Consider the following 20,603-nt stretch of genomic DNA (forward strand, 5'->3'; position numbering starts at 1 on the left):
AGTGGAGTCCACCATAAAGATTCTTTTTCTCTGAAAATATGCAGCAAAGGGCACGCTAGTAAATAGGTGTTTTGCATCGTTACGTTTCCCCTCCCAGAAGGGACCTCATCAAACCTTTGGGTCACAGCCCCTCTTCATCTTTACAGCACCCTGATGCCATCAGTATGTCACTTACCTCTACCCACTCACCTCTGTTGCTCACAAGACAACTATGTGCTGACTCTCGGAGAACAGCTCACCCAGTTTACAGCCTGTGGTTTGCGCACTGGCCACGGGGCTGGCCGCCATCCTAGCACTGGGCCCTGCATGCAGTGGCCCTTAAAACATATTTTCTCAGTGACTGCATGAAGCAGGAATGACCTCATTTACTGGGTTGGGTCAGGAGTGGCCATGCGAAGGTGGGATGAAGAGAGAATCGCTGAGGTTGGGAGGAAAATAGAAACTCTCTGTAAACCATCCGGCACGCTAGCGGTAACAGTGCCTCCACAGCCACAGGGATGAGGTTATGGGTTGTGTCATCGATGGGAGGGACCAAGCCCCACGGAAGAGCAGTAAGCTAGTCAGAACTACTGGAAGAGTGGCAGGTGTGGAGTGAGGAATAATTCAATTTGACTGTGTATTAAAAAAAAAAAAACACTAGAAAATCCTACTAGAAATACCACTTCCCCCTTATTTATCTCCTATCCCTTTCTTAAAAAAATTAATATTGTACGTATAGGAAAACACACTAATCCTGGAAGTACAGCTAGTAAATATTCACTTGTATAAATTTGTATTATTCAGCACACACTGCTGTAACAAAGTGGCTTCAGCAGCAGAGTTCTCTCTCACAGCCCTGGAGACCAGAAGTCCAGATCAGGGTCCAGCAGGGCTGGTTTCTGGTGAGGATTCTCTTCCCAGCTCATAGATGGCCACCTTCTCCCCGTGTCTCCACATGATGTTTCCTCACTGTGTGCAGGGGGTGGAGGAGAGAGATGGAGAGGAAGTTGAGCTCTCTATGTCTCTTCCTATAAGACCACTAATCCTATTGGATCAGGGTCCCCACCCTCGTGACCTCATTTAACCTCAGTCACCTCCTCTGAGGCCCCGTCTCCAAATGCAGCTACCCTGGGGGTTATGGTTATGGGGGGCGTGCACATACGTTCAGCCCATGCATTGTGTATATATAACATAGCGCCCAGGCTGGAGGACGGGTTCCCAGGACGCCTGGCACCCAGCCCCCATCCACAGCCACCACCTCTGAGAGCTACTGCGCCAGCCCTGTGGGAGGCCTGGTTTGTCACTGAGGAGACGCGGAGCCCACACATGCTGGCAGACTCAGCTGGGGGGGTGGTAAGAGCCCATCTGGGGGCCCCAATGGTCTGAAGAACCTACTGAGCCCCACCCAGTGACAGGGCAGGCGCTGGGGCCCCAGGGTCCCCCTGGTGATGGTCCATCTGTGGGGTCACCCCGAAGCCCTCCGTGAGTCCTGGCCAGCCTGCGCGTGAGGCCGATGTGCTGAACAAAGCAGTGTCTGCAGCCTGCTGGGGGGTGTCGTTCTGCCCTCTTGGGTGCAGCCTGTGACAGCCCCTGCCCACCACCCCTGGCCTGACACCCACGTGGCCCTGGGTGGTTCCATTCCACTATTTTGGGCTGACCAGGAGCAAACAGTGTGTTTTCTGCAGTTTGTCCCTGGCCAGCATTAACGGGACCCCTCCCTCCCTGGCCGCCCTGGACAGCCATCAGACCGTCACCCCGTGAGGCTGCTGATTTAGCAAGCGCTCAGAGAGTGTGTTGCCATCACCAGAGGCTAGTCCTGACGTGAGCCGTCCACACAGCCACCTCCTTCATCTCACGACCAGTCCCCGAGGTTACCCCGTACAGAGACGAGGGCAGAGGTTCTGGTTGGAAGGGCCAGGTCCAGCCCCAGAGCCTGCTCCTCATGGCTCGGCCGCCCTTGGCCCGAGAGTGGGGCCCTGCATCTGTTTCCTGAGAGGACAGCTAGTTGACTGGGGCAACCATGAAGGAAGTTCCTAGAACAGATCACAGAAACTGGCCCCCAGTCACTCACTGCTCCAGCCTGTGCTGCCAAAGGCACCACCAGAAGGGCCTGGGAGTCCTGCTCACCACCTGCTACCCAGGCCCTGGAGAAATCCCCCCGAGCGGCCTCTGGTTTTCCTGCCCCGGAATCTTAGAGGGAGGCGGATTGGTGCCTGTGATGCCCAGAGGGTCTCAGCCCCGCGAGCAGAGTATGGTCAAAGCTTTGAACCCTACAGGCTGAGGTCAAATCCCAGCCCTCACACTCACTTGCTGTGTGACGTTGGGCAAGTCACTTAACATTTCTGAGCCTGTTTCCTCGCCTGATAAAGGATTGAACTCTAGCATGTCCCTCCTAGGGTGTTGGAAGGATGGAATGAGTTGGTGGGTGTGCAGTGAGAAGCCAGTAACCTCGAGGCCCTCCCTGGAGCAGGCTGCCCATCACTTATTTGAGAAATGGCTTAAAAGGGAGGGTCCCAGCAACTTCCCTGCATTGGTGTTGGGGCTGGGGGAGGGGGCGGTGCCACCGGTGTTCAGAGTTGTGAGAGGGAGCAGTGTGGGTAGGTGGGGGGCCACAGGACAAAGGATGAGAAGGAGAAGGATGCTTCATGGCTCCTGGCTAGATTATTCTGTAATTCTCTAGACGTTGTGCACAGAGGGGCTCAGGGCAAGTGCCTGTCCCCCTCATACCTTCCATCCTCCCTGACCGTGTCGGGGCCCCAAGAGGGTCTAGAACAGAGAGAGGGGCCCCCGGGCCCTGGCATGGCAGCCCCGTGATGGTGTTTCTGGTCTGTCCTCAGGGGCAACTGGATCGGAGAAGCCCCCTACAGAACCGGCCGGCCTTGCTCAGAGTGCCCCCCCAAGTACGGCGGTGGCTGCAAGAACAACCTCTGTTACCGAGGTAGGAATCCACTTCAGAGCCCTTGGGAGCGGGTTTCCACTCCCGTCCCTGAGTCACAGAGCTGCCACCGTGAAACGGGGACGTTGGACAGCTGGGGGAGAAATTGGCCCCTTCCACCCTTACCCTCTGCTCCCCTCCTTCATCTCCAGACTCCAGCCCTCGCTCCCCCCCTCCCCTCCCCATCTCCAGACTCCGGGTTCAGCCCCAGCTCCCCGGGGACCCAGCTGCCCCTGGGACATCCCCCAGTGGGCATCTCCCGTGGGGGCACCGACCAGAGGCATCCTGCCCTCTTGGTGCTCAGACTTTGGTACAAAACAGACAACAAACGAGGGATTTAAAGCAGCTGCGTGATGGATGGTCCAGGCCAGCTGTGGGCCGGGTGGGCTGTCGGAGCCCCTCCTGCTCGTCCTTGTCCCCACCAGCCTCCCACCCACCCACACGTGCGGCTCACCCAGCCCTTACTCGTCATAAACATCTACGTTCCCCTCCCCCCTCAGCTCAGGCCCAGCCAGAGCTTTCAGGCCGTGTATTTTCCAGCGACGCCAGCATTTGTTTATTGCTGGCCACTCAGGGTGTTTCCATTTACCCCGCTCCTGTAAATAATGCACATTTTTCATGCCTGAAGTGCTCCTCACATTTTGGACTATTTCCTTCAACTCCGTCCCGGCTGAGGCGCTGAACGTGTGTCTGCGGTTGAGGTGTGTTTTTTCACGTGGCTGCGTCAACAGGTCCTGTGATGGCTGAGAGGGGCCTTTCAGGAGGGTTGGCATGGGCAGGAGGCAGCGGCCCTTCCCTGCCAGGGGCTCGTGGGGTCAGCGCAGTGGGCTCCAGGGTGAAGAGTGGAGTTCCAGCCCTCTCGGGCCGGTTTTTCCCTGCTGATTCTGCCCTCTGCAGTGGGGTGGGGTGGGGTGGGGGTGCCCTCTGGGGGAAGAAGCAAAGGTCTGATGGTTTGGTCAGTGTGGCCTGGTCCATGTGGTCCCCTGGGTTGTGACTTCTGTGCAGGTAGCTGAGTCTCCGGGGGAAGCAGGGCTCAACCCAGAGTCCAGACATGAGACTTCTGGCTCTGGATCTTGGTGATCTGAGGCTCTTTGCTCAAACCCCTAGGTCTCTCTGCCTAGCAGCAAAATGGGCCTGGTGACTCCGTCCGTGACACATCTCAGGCTCAGATGAGAGAGTCAGCACATTTGGTGTGAACATCCTGAGTGCCTGCTGTGTGCCAGGATGTTGCTAGGTGATGGGGTGGGGTGACTATGGGGACCAGTCCGGGTCCTGCCCTGGGGAACCTGGCGTCCAGTGGGGCCATCGCCCCTCTCAGGGCATGATACAGGTGCCCCAGGGCTAATAGCAGGAGCCTCCACCATGGGCCGGGCCAGGGAGGGCCTCCCGAGCAGGCAGCTGTTGAAGAAGACAGCCTGGTAATGAAAGAAGGGAAGGGCATGTCCGGCAGGGAACCGCACGTGTCATGGCATGGTGCGCAGGTCTTGGCAGTGCCCGCCACGCGGTAGGGCACCACGAGCATTGGTTAGGTGGAGTTTCTGCTCCCCCTCTTCACTGTCTTTGAGACGGGGTCCCCACGCCCATCCTTAGTGAAATATTCCCACACAATCCCACTCCGATACCTGGATTCCTGGGACAAGCGTGGGTTTTAGAGTCTAGTACACCTGCTTGAGGACTATCAACCCTGCACGTTCCAGCAGGGGGACCCCGGCAGGTCACTTCATCAATCTGAGCCTCAGTCTTCCTGTGTGAAAATGGGGTGACATGTCAGCTCCCGGGGGTAATGGGAGGGCTGAGAAGGCAGGCCGACACTCGAGGCATGTCAGGCTCCAAGTCCCCTTTCAGGCGGGTCCTATGGCTGCTGTCTGGTCGCCCAGAGGGACAAGTCCCCTCTCAGATCCTGAGGGCTGGTATGGGGACCATGAAGGAGGGCAGACCTCTGGGGGCGCCCCCTCAGGTCTCCTGATGGGGGGCTCCATGAGTGCGCGAGGCAGGCCATTGGCATGCAGGTTGGGCAGAGGGGGCGTGTCTGCACTCCGGGCCGGGTATGCCAGGCAAACTGCTTGTCTTCTCTGAGCCTCAGTTTCCCCCATCTGTAAGAGTGATGCCATCATCTCCTGTAGATGGTTTGCTGGGAGGATGCAGTGAGGAAGGTATGAGTTACTAGGACAGCAGCCTGCACATAGTCAACAGTTTATGGACCCAGCCCATTACTTTCTTGGAGAAGTAGAGGTGGGGAGGTATGACCTCACTCATCACCTGGCATGGAGTTCTTTACCTTAGGGGTTACTGGGGGCCCTCTAGCAGTCTGGGGGCCCCATCCATCTCAGGATCCTGGCACATGCCTTCTTTTCTTGGAAAACACAACTGTTGTGTCACACCTCCTCTAGGAAGACTTCCCTGATTTCACAGCCAGGCCACTCACTTGCCTCCATGCCCTTGCTGCACCCAGACTCTCCATGAACTTGAATCACCTGTAGTTACAGCTGCTGGTTCACTCCAGGGCCTCCAGGGGCACCTAGCAGGTGTGTTCTGCATGTTGTCTGAATAAATATACCCCCAAAGTCCACAGAGGGTCCTTGTCAGAGAACAAATGTACACAAAGACAGCCTAGATGCTGGTTAACCCCCCCAGTGAAGCCTCCTGGACTTGCTTCTTTATTTTTGGTGGAAAATATCCAACTCCACTTGGCGGGCATCCTGATTTCCTTAGCTAACCATGCAGAAAGTCTCCTCTAAAGCAGCTTATCTGCATAAGCTACTTAATAAGCGTTTATTGAGGTGCCTGGCAAAGCCTTGACCTCTTAATGGAGATGGAGCGGGGATAAGGATAGACTGTAAGAGGCGTTCCCACCCCTCCAGCCTGTCCCTGTGTGGCAATGAAGGGTGTGGGATTCAGGGAAAGGAGTCTGACTCTCAGCTGTGTGAGCTTGGGCAGGTCACATAGCCTCTTCAAGGCTCAGTTTTCCCATCTGTGAAATGGGGCTGTTCATGCCTCCCAGGGCAATGACAGGATGACACCAGAACTTGACATTAGCTATGACCTTTGTCCGCACTTATAGAACCAGGTGGAGCCTGCAGAATGACGTAGAAATGCTCGGTACCCTGGGACCCCCGGTCCAGAGCTGGACGGTGCACAGGGTAACCTTGGCGTGAACTCAGGCACGGAATTTCCCCAGGCCTGTGCTGGTCCACTCAGGGGATCTTAATTAGGATGTGCTCAAATACAGCCCGTCCTCTGGGTAAGCATTCCACTTTTCATGTGTGTGTCTGAGGGTGAGGACTGTCTGCCCATTTTCTTAAATAGTGAGCCCTCAAATGCTTTAGGCTGCACTACCCAACTATATTCGGCTAAATAAAGCCGCGATTATGAGGTATAAAAATCCTAAAGGCCAGTGGAAGAAAACCCAGCTTATTCCAGAGACAGCTCTGGCTTTCAGTGAAGAGCAAGCCTGAATAGCCACTTTGATGGGAAGACAGACCAGAGACCGCTGTTGGGTTCCAAGTGCTGTTTGCAAACCCAGCATCTTCATAGAGATTTTGCCTATAGAGTATAGCTATAGTATAATGTTTTCCACATTTCCCTTCCTGAATATCTTTAAACTTTGCTGGGACTATTTTTTCCCCTCCAAAGAGTTCAAAGACAGAATTCATTGTGGGGGGTGGGGGGAGGGTTGACAGTCCTTCATGCAGCCAATTTTGTTGAGCAACTGCTGTGTGCTGGAGCTCGTTGTAGAGTGGGGTGTGAAGCAGGCTGGCTGCTGCCCCAGGGAGTCTTCAACTGGTGGGGGAGGGAGGTGGTGGTGAGCGTGTTGTCCAGGAGCCGGACATGAAGGTCCAAGAGCTCTGGTAATGATCTTGGGACTCAGGATTAATGTTCTCCTCTGGCTTAGATCCCGTCCATCCTCCTCTTGGTTTCCCCTGGAGCGGTGGTTGTACAGTGATGAGTCAGCCAGTGAAATGGCTGCAGAGTGTCCTATCAAAAGGCACCCAGAGATCTCTTAAAGAGATCTTGAAGTCGCCCTTCAATTGAATGGCTTGTGTCAACACAAAACGGTTGGTCTGCCCTTCAGAGATGTTGTCACCCTTAAGGAGAAATGGAGATAAGGCTCGGAATTGGTGGACATTTGATGGAACTTGAGTCTTAATCCATTGACATGAGAGGCCTGTGAGGGCCCCATCCATTCCTGCTCCTTGAACTCCTTCTTATCAAAGCACATCTGTTGTCTTTTCTCACTGGAGAAGCTTAGAAGGCAGGGGTTTCCAACTCTGGTCCACGACATCCTTGGCGGGTCCCACAACAGATGTGCACCAGTTCATGTTTGATAAGGGTGCACAAGCAATACTTTGCTTTGCTTTGGCTGGAGTGTAAGGCTTGGTATCCAAGTGGCCTGATTACAGATTATGGTGACTTTCATGATAAGAACTGATGCTTAATAAATGCAATTTGTTTGGTGAATTAGAATGTTTTGAAACATGAAGGTTGCAGTCATGTTTGGAGAAATAACCATATTTGAGTGGGGAAAAGATTGGGAGCCAGTGAACTAAGTTTTTTTAACCAAGAGTTGGGTCTTTGGCTCTTTCTAGGTGATGGTTCCAGTGTTACTGGGTTTCAGAACTGCAGTGCAGAGAAAGGTTAAGTGATCTTGACCTTCGGGGGTGGGGAAGGGAACAGAACATGCAGGCGGTAAAGGGCAGTGGGTCCAAGACCATCGACACGGGTATTCTTGCACCCCGATGGCACATATCTAGGAGGACCCCTCCCTCAGTGAGAATGCAGCACAGAGGGACCTCGGGGAGACAGCTGTGGTTTGGGGTCAGAGGATGAGGTGGCTTCCTGAAGCTGCTTCCTTGGGTAGGCAGTGGTGAGTAGGCAGAGAGGGGACAAGAAATCATTCAGACCATTCAGGGGTGGGTGCTGGGGCCTTCTAACCTCCGGTCAGCCCAGCTGCTCTTGGGTTCCAAATCAAGCACAGTGAGCAGAGAGCCATCCATTGCTCTTGGTGGGGAGAATCCCGCCTGGCCAGTTGGCCCTGAAGTGGAACTTTCTCTTTGCTGCTGAAATGACCCTTTGTGAAAGCAAACCTCAAACTAGTTTCGTCTCCAGATGGCTTTTTCACTTCTTCCCAAGTGCATTTCGTTTGGATCCCAGCATGTTGCTTTTCTCTCCCCACTTCACTATTAAGAGACTTATGGCCAGAAACCTGAAACGGACGACATGAACGAGGTGGAAGTGGCCCCCATTCCTGATGAGAAGCACGTCTGGGTCTCACCGAGGGTGATCAAACCCACGAAGCCCAAGAAAGACTCTCCCGTGAACTACATGAGTGAGTGGGGCTCTGCCATGCTGGCCGCCTCTGAAGGGGGCAGTTTTCTTTGGGGTGGACGGAGTAGGGGGGTCAGTGGGTTGAGAGGTCTCCAAGTCGACAAACAGCGGGGACCAGAGTGGGGTATAGCTTGCAAAAGCACAACCCGAAGACGTTTCTAAAAAATGATATTTTAAAGTCATTTCAAAAGAAGCATTATGGGAGCTGTACTTGGGTGGCCTTTTCCCCCCACGCAGTTATTTTAAGGTTAGACCTTCTCTTGTCCTTTCAAAGAGGACCGGGGCTGAGATTGGGTTCCTGTTGGGGTGCCCCCCTCCCAGAGGAAGAGTGAACAGGCAGCGTGGGGCCCGGCTCCCAGGGCCACCATGCGCACGGGTCCTGTGACTCGGACCTGCCTCTTTGACACTCCATGTGCCCATCTGTCAAGTAGGAGCCCTGAGGCCTCCTGTTAGCACTGTTTTAGTCCAGAGACACAGGTGTGTGCATTTCCTGTGTCTGTATTTTAGGAGAGGCATTGTGTTCTTGACAGAGAAGAGCTGAAGCAGTCACTAAGGAGCTAGGCTATGAATTCTAGACCTGGGCTGCATGTTCTCGTCTGTCCCTCCTCACCCATCTCCTTGCCCGAGCGGCTGCAGCTCGGTCAGGTCGCTGTGAGGATTTTTCACAGTCACATGGGTCCCCCAGTGTCAGCTGCATTGTGAGGTCACCAGCACATTGCCTCCAACAGCTCCCCTAAGGCGGGAAGCTGGCTGTTTCCCCAGAGACTTTCGGAGGTCCCGAGATGCCATGTCCTCACGCTCACCTCTGGTCTCCTGAGACCCTTCCCCTCCTGGGGCTCGCTTCTCTCTGCCCTCCCCTGTCCGGCTCTGATTCCCCACTTCCCGACCTGGGTCACCTGTGTATGCGGCACCTTTACTGAAGTTTGGGGGCTCTAGAGGGCATTTTCTTACAGACACGGTACCAGGTGTGGCTTCTCTGCCCGCCAGTGTCTCTGTTTTCCCTCCGAACTATCACACAGCACACAGCTGGACTCGGGCCTGAGGAGGAGGCCAGCTCACACCCATCTTTCTCAGAAAGCCTTGGCTATTTTGTCAGTTGCCCTCCCACCAGCCCACACCCAGCAGGAGTTATCTCTCCCCTGGACTCCTGCCTGTTAGACCGTAGCTCTCTGTGACCAGGAAATACCCTGATGTCCTTGTCTGTCCAGAGGTTCCAAACTCTTTCATTATTATTTTATTTTTCCATAATGTAAAATTACAAAATAATACGTGTCTTTCTGTCAAACTATAACGTTACCCCAAGATTCTGATATGCCCCTATAAAACAAACCAAAAGGAAAACTTGGCCGAGTCCTCGTGGCTGTGGGAGATGACACTGGGGAGAACGGCTGGGTCCCCGCTTCCTGGGCTGCGCGAGGCTCGCCCTCAGGGCCCTGTGAGGCTGAGGGGGACTCAGCGTGCCAGGCTGCCTCCCGAGGTTGGTTCTCTTTCTCATCAAGGCTCAGAGAAACCCCTGGAGGTGGATACTGCACCCATCTCCGTTAATAAGTGGGATTTGAACCTCAGAGATGGGAAGTAAGTGTCCAAGGTGACGGTGCTCCTAGAAAGAGGAACCGGGATTCAAACCTCCACCCTGCGCCTACAGCCAGTGGGCGACGCTTCTGCTCTCCTTATGATGAGGACTCCGGGGTGTTCCAGAAAGTTCCTTGGGGTGGGGATGGGATCTGCTAACTCGGACTCATCCTCCCATTTCTTGCCGTGACAAGTGTTTCTGCATTTCTCTCCTAGCCCAAGTCGTCAAGTGTGACACCAAGATGAAGGACAAGTGTAAAGGGTCCACGTGCAACAGGTAGGGGCTGGCCCCTCCCTCCCCCACCACCTGCAGCCCTCAGACACACCACTCTGGGCCCGGGGTCCCTTTGTGACCTGTCGGCTGACCTGCTGTGGAAATGCCAGGCGTGCTATCGGCAGGGAGGTCCTGAACGATGTTTTGGTGCAGGTGGGCGCTCCCTTCCACCCTCTGCATGAAGGGGTCCCAGAGTGGCTCAGAGCTCTGGGCTGCGGCAGCGTCAGGGCAGGTGTGGCCGTGGCCGGGTCCAGCACGGCTGCTGTGGAGTCCCAGTCGGCCTGCTTCCCCAGGGCCCCACCAGACGAGAAGCAGCCAGCATCTCCCCTAGAGTGGAACGAATTAATCTAGCCAATGGAGTCGCTTCATATCATCCATTTTGGATGTTGAAAAACATCTGCCAAGAAGAACAAGCTTGGTTTTGGCAACATAGCCACTGGGCTGCTCCTTCTGGCAGCAAATGGCCAACAGGTGCAGCGGCCACGTGCAGACCCTCAGGTTCACGGCAGGAAAACCATGTCATTGGTGGAGGGCCCCTTGCTCTTCTTCCTATAGGTCCTGGCGTCTGTTCATCTAAAGCTGAATCACGTTATTTAAAGCACATGCTCAAAAGAGAAGGTGTATCATATTACCTGAAAGAGACGGTCCTATTTTACACCACGGGGACGTGGAGTCAAGTTTGTCAGGAGAACGCCCCACTGGCCTTTGGCGGGAAGGCAGGAGTGTCCTGGGACAGAGAGCAGCTGGGATCAGATGTTCAAGGGGCTCACACGTTGTCCGCCCAGCCTTGGTGATGGGCCAGCAAATACTGTGAAAGCAGAACCAGGCAGTTTGGTGGTGAGATGAGCAAGAGGTGGCAGCGAGGGTGGTGGAGTAACCATCTGCCCCCACCTTGCACGTCATCCCGGAGGGGCCTCCACCCTGCAGACTCCCGGGTCTGGGATGCCCGGAAGGCTCCTGAGCTGCCCGTGGCAGTGCCATGTCTTCCCGAACTGCTGACTTGTAACGAGAGCATCACGCCTGAATAGTCAGTGGGAAAAGATGACAAGGTTTGGAGAACATTCGTTGTCAGACAGCATCAAAAGAGTTTCAGGACTGGAGGTAGATGGAGCCCTCCCCAGGCATGAAGAAGGCAGGGGTCTGTGCCTCTTAGACGCCTCCTGTCAAGAAGTAGAGCTCAGCCCACGTGTGGCCCCCTGAACTCCCACGGTGCCCTTCCTGGATGCCCTCCCACCACCTGGCACGTCAGTTTTCTGTACATGGCACTTTTGCAAGAGAAATATTTATTGGAGTGTTTTTTCTGACTTTAAAGGATATCCTTGTTCATTGTAATTCAGGAAAACAACCACCAAAGCAAGTATAAAGAAAATAAGTGTCAGTAATAATTTGATGTTGCTCCTTCCAGCCTTTGTTCTGTCCTCTGATTAGGCCTATCCTATTGTACAATCTTGCATGTTACTGGTTTCACTTAAGATTTCCAAAGTCAATAACCGTTCCTCAAAAACTTCATTTCTAGTGGCCGGATAATATGCTGACATTTGGCCACACAGAAATACATTTGGCTATTCCTTTGACACCTGCTGACTTGCTTCCAATTTTTCCCAGTTATAAATGGTTGGAATAACATGGAGGTCTGACTTTCTGACTTTTTGCTTGGGAGATTCAAGATTCAAGGGATATAAATTTAAAATTTTTTTTTAATTGAAGTGTAGTTAATTTACAATGTGTTAGTTTCAGATATATAGCAAAGTGATTCAGTTATACATATATTTACTCTTTTTCAGATTCTTTTCCATCATAGGTTATTATAAAATACTGCATATAATACCTATATACAATATACAGTAGGTCTATATATACAGGTCTATATATACAGGTCTATACAGTTGGTTATCTATTTTATATATAGTAGTGTGTATATATTAATTACAAACTCCTAATTTATCCCTTCCCCAACTTCCCCCTTTTGTATTCCTAAATTTTCTATGTCTGTACGTCTGTTTCTGTTTTATAAATAAGTTCATTTGTATCTTTTTTTAGATTCCACACGTAAGTGATATCATATATTTGTCTTTCTCTGACTTCACTTAGAATGGTAATCCATCCATGTTGCTGCAAATGGAATTATTTTATTTTTATGACTGAGTAATATTCCATGGTATATATGTACCATCATTTTTATCCATCTATCTGTTGATGGACCTTTGGTTACTTCCATGTGAATATTGTGAATATTGCTGGCATGACCACTGGGGTACATGTATCTTTTTGAGTTAGAATTTTTCATCTTTTTGGGATATATGCCCAGGACTGGGATTGCTGGATCACTTGGTAGTTCTGTTTTTAGGGAACCTCCATCCTGTTCTCCACATTGGCTGCACCAACTTGCATTCCCACCAAGAGTGTAGGAGGCTTCCCTTTTCTCCACACCTCTCCAGCATTTGTTATTTGTAAACTTTTTAGTGATGGGTGGTACCTCATTGTGGTTTTAATGTGCATTTTTCTATTAGCAACATTGAGGATCTTTTTATGTCCCTGTTGGCCATCTGGCTGTCTTTTTTGGAGAAATGTCTATTTAGATCTTCTGCTCATTTGGGGGGCTTTCTGATTGGATTATTTGTTCTTTTTTTTTATATTAAGCTGTATGAATTTATATACTTTGGAAATTAATAGCTTGTGGGTCACTTCATTTGCAAATGTTTTCTCCCAGTTTGTAGGTTGTTTTTCTTCATTTTGTTTATGGTTTAAGGGACATGAATCATTAAGGCTTTCTGGAAAGGTTAATCGATATTTTTTTGTGAGCATGATCGCCATCATTGAATTTTATTCTATTAAAACACCCTTGTAGTTTGACACCTGGAACTTTTAGTCTGCACATCTTTGATGATTGGTATCTGAGGACTTCTTTGCTGCCTTTGATGCTGCTCATCTTTCTTCTGGACAAGGCTTTTGTCCATCTGTTCATAGAAACATCCATGTGACTTGAATCTGAAGCACATGAAAATGGTCTTTAAAGAGGCCAAGTTGAATCTGTAATTGTGGCCATGTGTCTATACACTTCAGCCTCGGTAAATTGTGGCTTCCTCCCAAACAGTGTATGCTAGATCACCAACACTTTTCTATATGTAATGATAGCTGTTGAAGGGGAATAAAAACAATAAATTCATGGCAAGGTTTTATCAATGTATTTTGTTCAACTTATGAAAATCATCTTCTTTCTTCCCCATCAGGTACCAGTGCCCAGCAGGCTGCCTGCACAGTGGAGCAAAGATCTTTGGGACTCTCTTTTATGAAAGCGTAAGTATGGCCAGAGCTTCTTTAAATGGCTGGCGTGGACTCCTGTCTCTGTGTTAAAAGCAGGTGGCTGGTTTTCAGGTGAACAGATTTTCTTTCTGCTCAGTAGTCAAACCCCTGTCTTTGCAGAGCTGATCCATGCCTATTTCTGGGGTCACAGATTTGTGAAGCCACTTTCGGGAATGGGGGCTGACCCCTGAGCCGACCAGTCTCTATGTTAGCCCCAGCGATAATATGCTCCACTGGAGGGGGAGAAAGGGCTGTTTGTCACTGTTCTTAGTTTGTAAAGCAACGCAGATGAGTTCTTAAAGATAAGCAACCCCAGAAACAAAGACGTGTTATAGAGCGAGGTCGGAGTCAGCAATGGGGTGAGCCTTGGCCCGGCTTTTTGGCTTTTTGTGGGTTGAGGACAAACATCTTGGGTGTTCCTGGAAATGATCGCTGACAAAGGTGAATTCAGATGTACTTACATTCCGGCCCCGCCCTGCAGGCGTCCAGCATCTGCCGGGCCGCCATTCACTACGGAATCCTGGACGACAGGGGAGGCTTGGTGGACGTCACCAGGAATGGGAAGGTCCCCTTTTTTGTCAAGTCAGAGAGAAACGGCGTGCAGTCTCTGAGGTAAATATTCTGTGATCAGGGCTCCTGAAGACTTCTGTTCTGATTATGAGAGTATTGTTGAAACTTTGGGAAGTTCTGGACTGTATAACGAAGCAGGAAACAATAAAGATGACAATGCTAGAACTCAGAAATCACCCCTACAGGCCGTTTAGCATATTTTATTCCACTGGGTTTCTGTGTGTATGTTTAATGTATTGAGTTTTTTGTTTGTTTTGAGTTTTTTGTTTGCTTGTTTTTGTAGCTTTTAGGAAAGTTTATTCCATATTTGAAAGTTAATACTACTCTTAATTATGAAATGTACATATAGCCATTAAGATATAGAAAAACAAATAAGGAAATATTGACCCCTTCTTTCCCACTTGCTCGAGATAGTCTAGGTACACAACCTTCAAAAGCATACAGTCTTGCAGTCTGACGTGAGTTCTGAATCCTCCTTTTTCTCCCTTCCTTGTCACTGAGAACTTTTCAGACACCTCAGTAATAACTGATGGTATCTTTGAGTTTGCAGGCTAATTCTTCACTGGCATTCCCTACATACCCCCCTACCCCCGAGAATGAAGCTTTTCATTTTTTAAATATACCTACTTGTGTTTGCAAGATGCTTTTCACGTAAGGTATGTGGATGAATCACAAGGCAGACCATCCTTGCCATCCTGACTCTGGGGGATGGAGGGGGCATGAAGACCAGCAGGAGGCCATGTCTTGGTCTGTCCATGGCATCGAGGCATAATGTGACCAGGAGCAGGTGGAACCCACTGCAGGCCCTGGGGTCAAACGGACCCAGCTCTGCCTGCTCTGTCTGTGACCTGGGCTGGCTTCTTCGTCCCTTCTGGCTGGCAGTGCCCTGATATTTGAATGGGGGCCATGGTAGGACCTGAGGCTGACACCTGGCTGACACCCACCACAGGGCGGTGTGTCAGGGACCCCTATCAGCGCCCACCCCAGGGTCTGCAGCAGGAAGGAGCTCAGCAGACGCTTCTGTGGTTGTTACAAGGTGGTATGTCCGTGTCTGTTCTAAACTGTGAGGCCACTCAGAACATTTCAGAAACTACGTGAGTCATTCTGCTTGGAAAGGCCTGGTTCTTCATCTTCAGGCAGTGTTGCAATATTCCTTGTTCTGTCTTAGCTGGGGATTTGGGGGTTATGTAAACAAAACAAAACAAAAAAGAGCAAGGAAGTTTAAATGAAAACCAAGAAAATATTCAGAGAGATCGGTTGGGTGACCTCTACACCAGCCTTGATGGAGCTCAACCTCAGCCCCGGTGGAACTGTGGGCTTGGCTGAGGGTTCGGGCCTGTATTGCCCAGGATGCCTGTCCTGAAGCCCCTTCTGGTCCCTGCCAGTGGCCAGCTTTGCATCTAGAGTGAGGCTCTTTGCGTCTTAGAATTCAGGGAGTCTGTGAACGCGAGGCAGATGAAAGCTTTAGTTTCAGTGACCTCTAATTGAAATGTAGTATTGTCTTCCTTTATGGATATTTAGCCCCACATCTAGCTAGCACTGCTCGAAGTCCACTTGCTGGAGACATCTTGAAACATTCTCTGCCCATCATGGTCCCTCAATGACAGAAGTTAGAAAACCTGCCTCTTGATTCTGGTTTTAATGCATTAATGAAGATGCACAGCCATTAGGCTAACACAAATTTGTTTTCATACTTTGATAATGATATTAATAATACATGACTTCCTTTTAATCTTTTAAATGTATCATATGCATTTAAAAAGCATTGTTCTGAGGAGGCGTCCAAAGGCTTTACCAGGCCTCTAGAGGGATCCTTGGCACAAAGAAGGTTAATGAGCCCTGTTCTAGAATGTTCTCAGTCTAGACCTTGCTCGGGAGCATCCTAAGGGCTTTCGGGGTGATGGGAAGCAAGTAGGAAGATATGACATCGAGGCTGAAATGAACTTAGTAAAGTAACAGGGGTGCATGTTTAGAAGCAGCTCTGTTTTGCATTCACCTAATGTTTCCTTTTATAGCAAATACAAGGCTTCCAGCTCATTCACGGTGTCAAAAGTAAAAGGTAAGGTGGACCGTCTTCTCTTATATGACCACAATCCACAGGTTACCCTGGAATTTTGTTCGCCTTACTTACTGATTTAATGGTTATCATACCTGTTGATACTGCTTTTCTCAGCATTGCCACAGTATTGAAGAGGTTCCTGAGGATTCTTTAGCTAGTTTCTAAACACATCTGAACTTGGCATTGGCCCTGGATGGCTAAGGCTGAAACACATGCCCAAGTTCCCCGCTGAATGTCACAGAAAGACTATTGCCTGAGTCTAGAGTAGCCAACAGGCTGTGTAGGCAGTGTTGGTTGCTACCGAGTGGTAGTGGCTACCTGGAACATTGTGTTGAGAAGGATTCTGAGGTCCAGTTCTGTGCTCAGCAGAAAACAAAGCTGGAGAGGTTAGTCATGTCTGCCACAGAGGAGGGGGTGAAACCTGGGGAAGGACATGGCCTATGTTTGCCGTACCTCGTCCGGCTAGGTACATGACCTGTGGCTTGTTCTTTGGCAGGGCAGCATGTGACCGTGGGAGAGCAGGCTGTAATCAGAATCAGGGTTGGGTTTGTAGTTGCCTAGACCGGGCACTTGGCTGGAGGGTCTCAGGCAGGCAGGGGGGCATAGGCACACTACAAACATTGCCTCTCCACCCTGGGAAACTTCGCACCCAGCCGTTCTTCCTTTGGGAAAGCCATGCTTGTTACTTGCCCTGGATACCAGACATGTTGTTGTTCATTCGCTTAGTCGTGTCCGACTCTTTGTGACCCCATGGACTGCAGCATGCTAGGCCTCCCTGGCCTCCACCATCTCCTGGAGTTTACTCAAATGCATATCCACTGAGTTGGTGACGCCATCCAGTCATTTCATGCTCTCTCCTCCCCTTCTCCTCCTGGATACCTGACTACCGGGTTAGATGTCTTTATAGAAACATGTAGCAACATTTTACCGTATTACAAAATTAATACCTATTTATTCCGGATAATTTAAAAATATGGAGAATCAGTAGGGAAAAAAGAAAAAAGAAGACCTAAATTCGACCACTCAGAGATAACTACTCTGAGCATTTTGGTGGATTTCTATAGAGTTTATTTTCCCTCTGCATTGAGTATATACATTGGTAATATGTACATTGATATGTTTTTAAAAATTGAAATTGGTAGCCTGATTTTCTTTTCAAATAATAATATACCAAGAATATACTTCTATACCTTTAAGTGGACTTCTGAACCTAATTTTAATGGTCTCCCCAGCATCCCATTGTATAACAGACCCTTGTTGGACCTCTGCATAGACCCCTGCCCATCTAAATGATAGGCTCTGCTAGAGGTGGGCAAACTACAACCTTCAAGGCCAAATCCTGCCTGCCATCTGTTTTGTAAATAAAGTTCTATTGGCACGGAGCTGTGCCCATTCATTTCTGTGTTGCCTAAGAATGGTTTTTCAACAGTATGTGAACCGTGAACTTCCAGATGTTCAAGCTGGTTATAGAAAAGGCAGAGGAACCAGAGATCAAATTGCCAACATCTGTTGGATTATCGAAAAAGCAAGAGAGTTCCAGAAAAACATCTATTTCTGCTTTATTGACTATGCCAAAGCCGTTGACTGTGTGGATCACCACAAACTGTGGAAAATTCTGAAAGAGATGGGAATACCAGATCACCTGACCTGCCTCTTAAGAAATCTGTATGCAGGTCAGGAAGCAACAGTTAGAACTGGACATGGAACAGACTGGTTCCAAATAGAAAAGGGAGTACGTCAAGGCTGTATATTGTCACCCTGCTTATTTAACTTATATGCAGAGTACATCATAAGAAATGCTGTACTGGATAAAGCACAAGCTGGAATCAAAATTGCTGGGAGAAATATCAATAACCTCAGATATGCAGATGACACCACCCTTACGGCAGAAAGTGAAGAAGAACTAAAGAGCCTCTTGATGAAAGTGAAAGAGGAGAGTGAAAAAGTTGGCTTAAAGCTCAACATTCAGGAAACTAAGATCATGGCATCTGGTCCCATCACTTCATGGCAGATAGATGGGCAAACAATGGAAACAGTGGCAGACTTTATTTTGGGGGGCTCCAAAATCACTGCAGATGGTGACTGCAGCCATGAAATTAAAAGATGCTTACTCCTTGGAAGAAAAGTTATGTCCAACCTAGACAGCATATTAAATAGCAGAGACATTACTTTGCCAACAAAGGTACATCTAGTCAAAGCTATGGTTTTTCCAGTAGTCGTGTATAAATGTGAGAGCTGGACTATAAACAAAGCTGAGCACCGAAGAATTGATGCTTTTGACCTGTGGTGTTGGAGAAGACTCTTGAGCCTTGTAGTCCCTTGGACTACAAGGAGATCCAACCAGTCCATCCTAAAGGAAATCAGTCCTGAATGTTCATTGGAAGGACTGATGCTGAAGCTTAAACTCCAATACTTTGGTCACATTTTGCGAAGAACTGACTCACTGGAAAGACCCTGATGCTGGGAAAGACTGAAGGTGGGAGGAGAAGGGGACAACAGAGGATGACATCACCGACTCAATGGACATGAGTTTGAGTAAACTAAGGGAGTTGGTGATGGACAGGGAGGCCTGGCGAACTGCAGTTCATGGGGTCGCAAAGAGTCGGACATGACGAGCAACTGAACTGAACTGACCTGAACTGATGGCTGGTTTCTGCTACAACAGCAGAGTAGAGTGGTTATAACACGACCATAGGGAGCTGGAGATATTTACTCTGACTCTTTAAGAAACAGTTTGCTGAGGCCTGGACTAAACAAGGATAGGCTGTTAGAGACCGCAGGTATTCAGTATTAGAAGTGCTTCCTTAGACACAGCATTTGACCTTGAAGGAGTCACCCACCCCTCGGGAAGGGCTTGAGCAATGAGCTGAGGCTGGAAGTCAAAAACCAGACCTTCAGCGTGTCCTGTGCAGCCTCAGGGGGGTCTCTTAGCTCTTTTGGACCTCAGTTTCCCCATCTACATAATTAGAACAATACCTTCCATGAGGATCCAGCATGATAAGGTAGAGGTAAAGACTTCAAAGTGGAAAAGCACAATGCTGGCCCCACAGAGAAACTGGTAAGGGTGATGACCTTTGACCTGTAGACATTTGGGCTGTGGGGTTTGTCTCATCCCTTGAGTGGACTGGGGGAGGAGTCGGGAGCACTGGGGCCTGGTACCAGCTGGGTTCTCATCCCAGCTCTTATCTGAGTTCAGGGGCCCAAGTAGCCCCCAGGGCCCATTGTCCCGCAGCCCCTTTCATAGTCCGGAAGCCTGAGGCTCAGGCCCACCTCTGACCCGTTGTTCCCGTTCACAGTGCAAGACCTGGACTGCTACACCACTGTGGCCCAGCTCTGCCCATATGAGAAGCCGGGGACACACTGCCCAAGGTAAGGCTCCCTGGCATCTGGACTTGCAAACATGGGGGCTGAGAGAAAAAGGGCCAGGCTGGTTTGTGGGGTGGGTGGGGTGGTCACCGCATGCAGCCACGCATGGCTGAGTTCTAGACGTGGCCCTGGCATGTGTCCACACAGGAAGTCATTTGCTTTGTGGTCTGAGTCAAGGACCCACCCAACTTCCTGAGACTGCTCATTCTCAGCCCTGGCTGCACACTGGACTTGCTACAGGGGCATTAAAAGGACGAATCCCCATCTCCAAGGGTGGCCCAGGAGGGTATCGCATCTTTAGAAGCTTCTCCGTGAACCCCTTGTGTAGCCAAGCGCCTGGGGCCTGCCGTGAGGAACTTAACTGAGAAGATGATTTTGCCCCGCTCACTGTTGCCTCCACTAGCAGGAGAGAGTGTCTGCTTAGTTGCTCAGCGCTATCTGACTCTTTGTGAGCCCATAGACTGTAGCCCGCCAGGCTCTTGTGTCCATGGGATTCTCTAGGCAAGAGTACTGGAGTGGGTTGCCGTGTCCTCCTCCAGGAGATTCTTCCCAACCCAGGGATCAAATCCAGGTCTCCCGCTTTGCAGGCGGATTCATTACCGTCTGAGCCACCAGGGAAGCAGAAGAGAGTGTTTGACTTCATTTGCCACCAAGCTCTTCCCAGGCCCCAAGACAGACCTCAGGGCCTGTCATTCTTGAACCCTTAGATAAGCTGAGAACTCTGGAAGCTGGGTCACACTGGTCCCCGTGGAATCTGCTCTTTGATTCTTGTATTTGATCTGTGATGTTTTCTGTGGATCACTTTAGAACCAGCTTGTTAAAATCCAGCTTTTTGGAGGTAAAACTTATACACAGTGAAATCCACCAGTAATAAGTATATAGTTGGGTGTGTTTTGACCAGTGTATACCACAGTCCCGATAGAGGACGTTTTCATCACCCAGCAGGTTCCCTTGTGGTCCGTTCCCCTCCCTCCGGTCTCTCCTGTATCCCTGCTGGCCCCTGATCCGCTCCTGTCCCTGTAGTCATGCCTTTTCTGGACTCTCACGTACATGGAGCCGTCACAGCAGAGACTTGTGTGTCTGGCTTCTTTCACTCCGCACAATGCTTTGCAGTTCATCTGTCCTAGAGCCAGTGGGTGATTCGTTTCTTCTTTCACGTTGCCAAGTGGTGTTCCACTCTGTGGATGTACTGCAGTTTGTCTGAGGAGTGAGTTTTACAC

The 20,603-nt window shown here is 50.2% G+C and overlaps 1 protein-coding gene across 1 annotated transcript in view; it reads left to right on the forward strand.

Annotated features, from left to right (window-relative positions):
- CRISPLD2 (cysteine rich secretory protein LCCL domain containing 2) overlaps positions 1 to 20,603 on the forward strand; it is a 65,718-nt gene that overhangs the window by 22,637 nt on the left and 22,478 nt on the right. The window contains exons 6-12 of the mRNA XM_061138313.1: positions 2,817 to 2,917; positions 8,100 to 8,240; positions 10,028 to 10,088; positions 13,316 to 13,382; positions 13,870 to 14,000; positions 15,974 to 16,017; positions 19,314 to 19,386. Of these exons, the coding sequence (XP_060994296.1) occupies positions 2,817 to 2,917; positions 8,100 to 8,240; positions 10,028 to 10,088; positions 13,316 to 13,382; positions 13,870 to 14,000; positions 15,974 to 16,017; positions 19,314 to 19,386 (618 nt within the window). The remainder of the gene's footprint in view (positions 1 to 2,816; positions 2,918 to 8,099; positions 8,241 to 10,027; positions 10,089 to 13,315; positions 13,383 to 13,869; positions 14,001 to 15,973; positions 16,018 to 19,313; positions 19,387 to 20,603) is intronic.

This window comes from Dama dama, chromosome 4, assembly GCF_033118175.1.
Source record: "Dama dama isolate Ldn47 chromosome 4, ASM3311817v1, whole genome shotgun sequence".
NCBI lineage: Eukaryota > Metazoa > Chordata > Mammalia > Artiodactyla > Cervidae > Dama > Dama dama.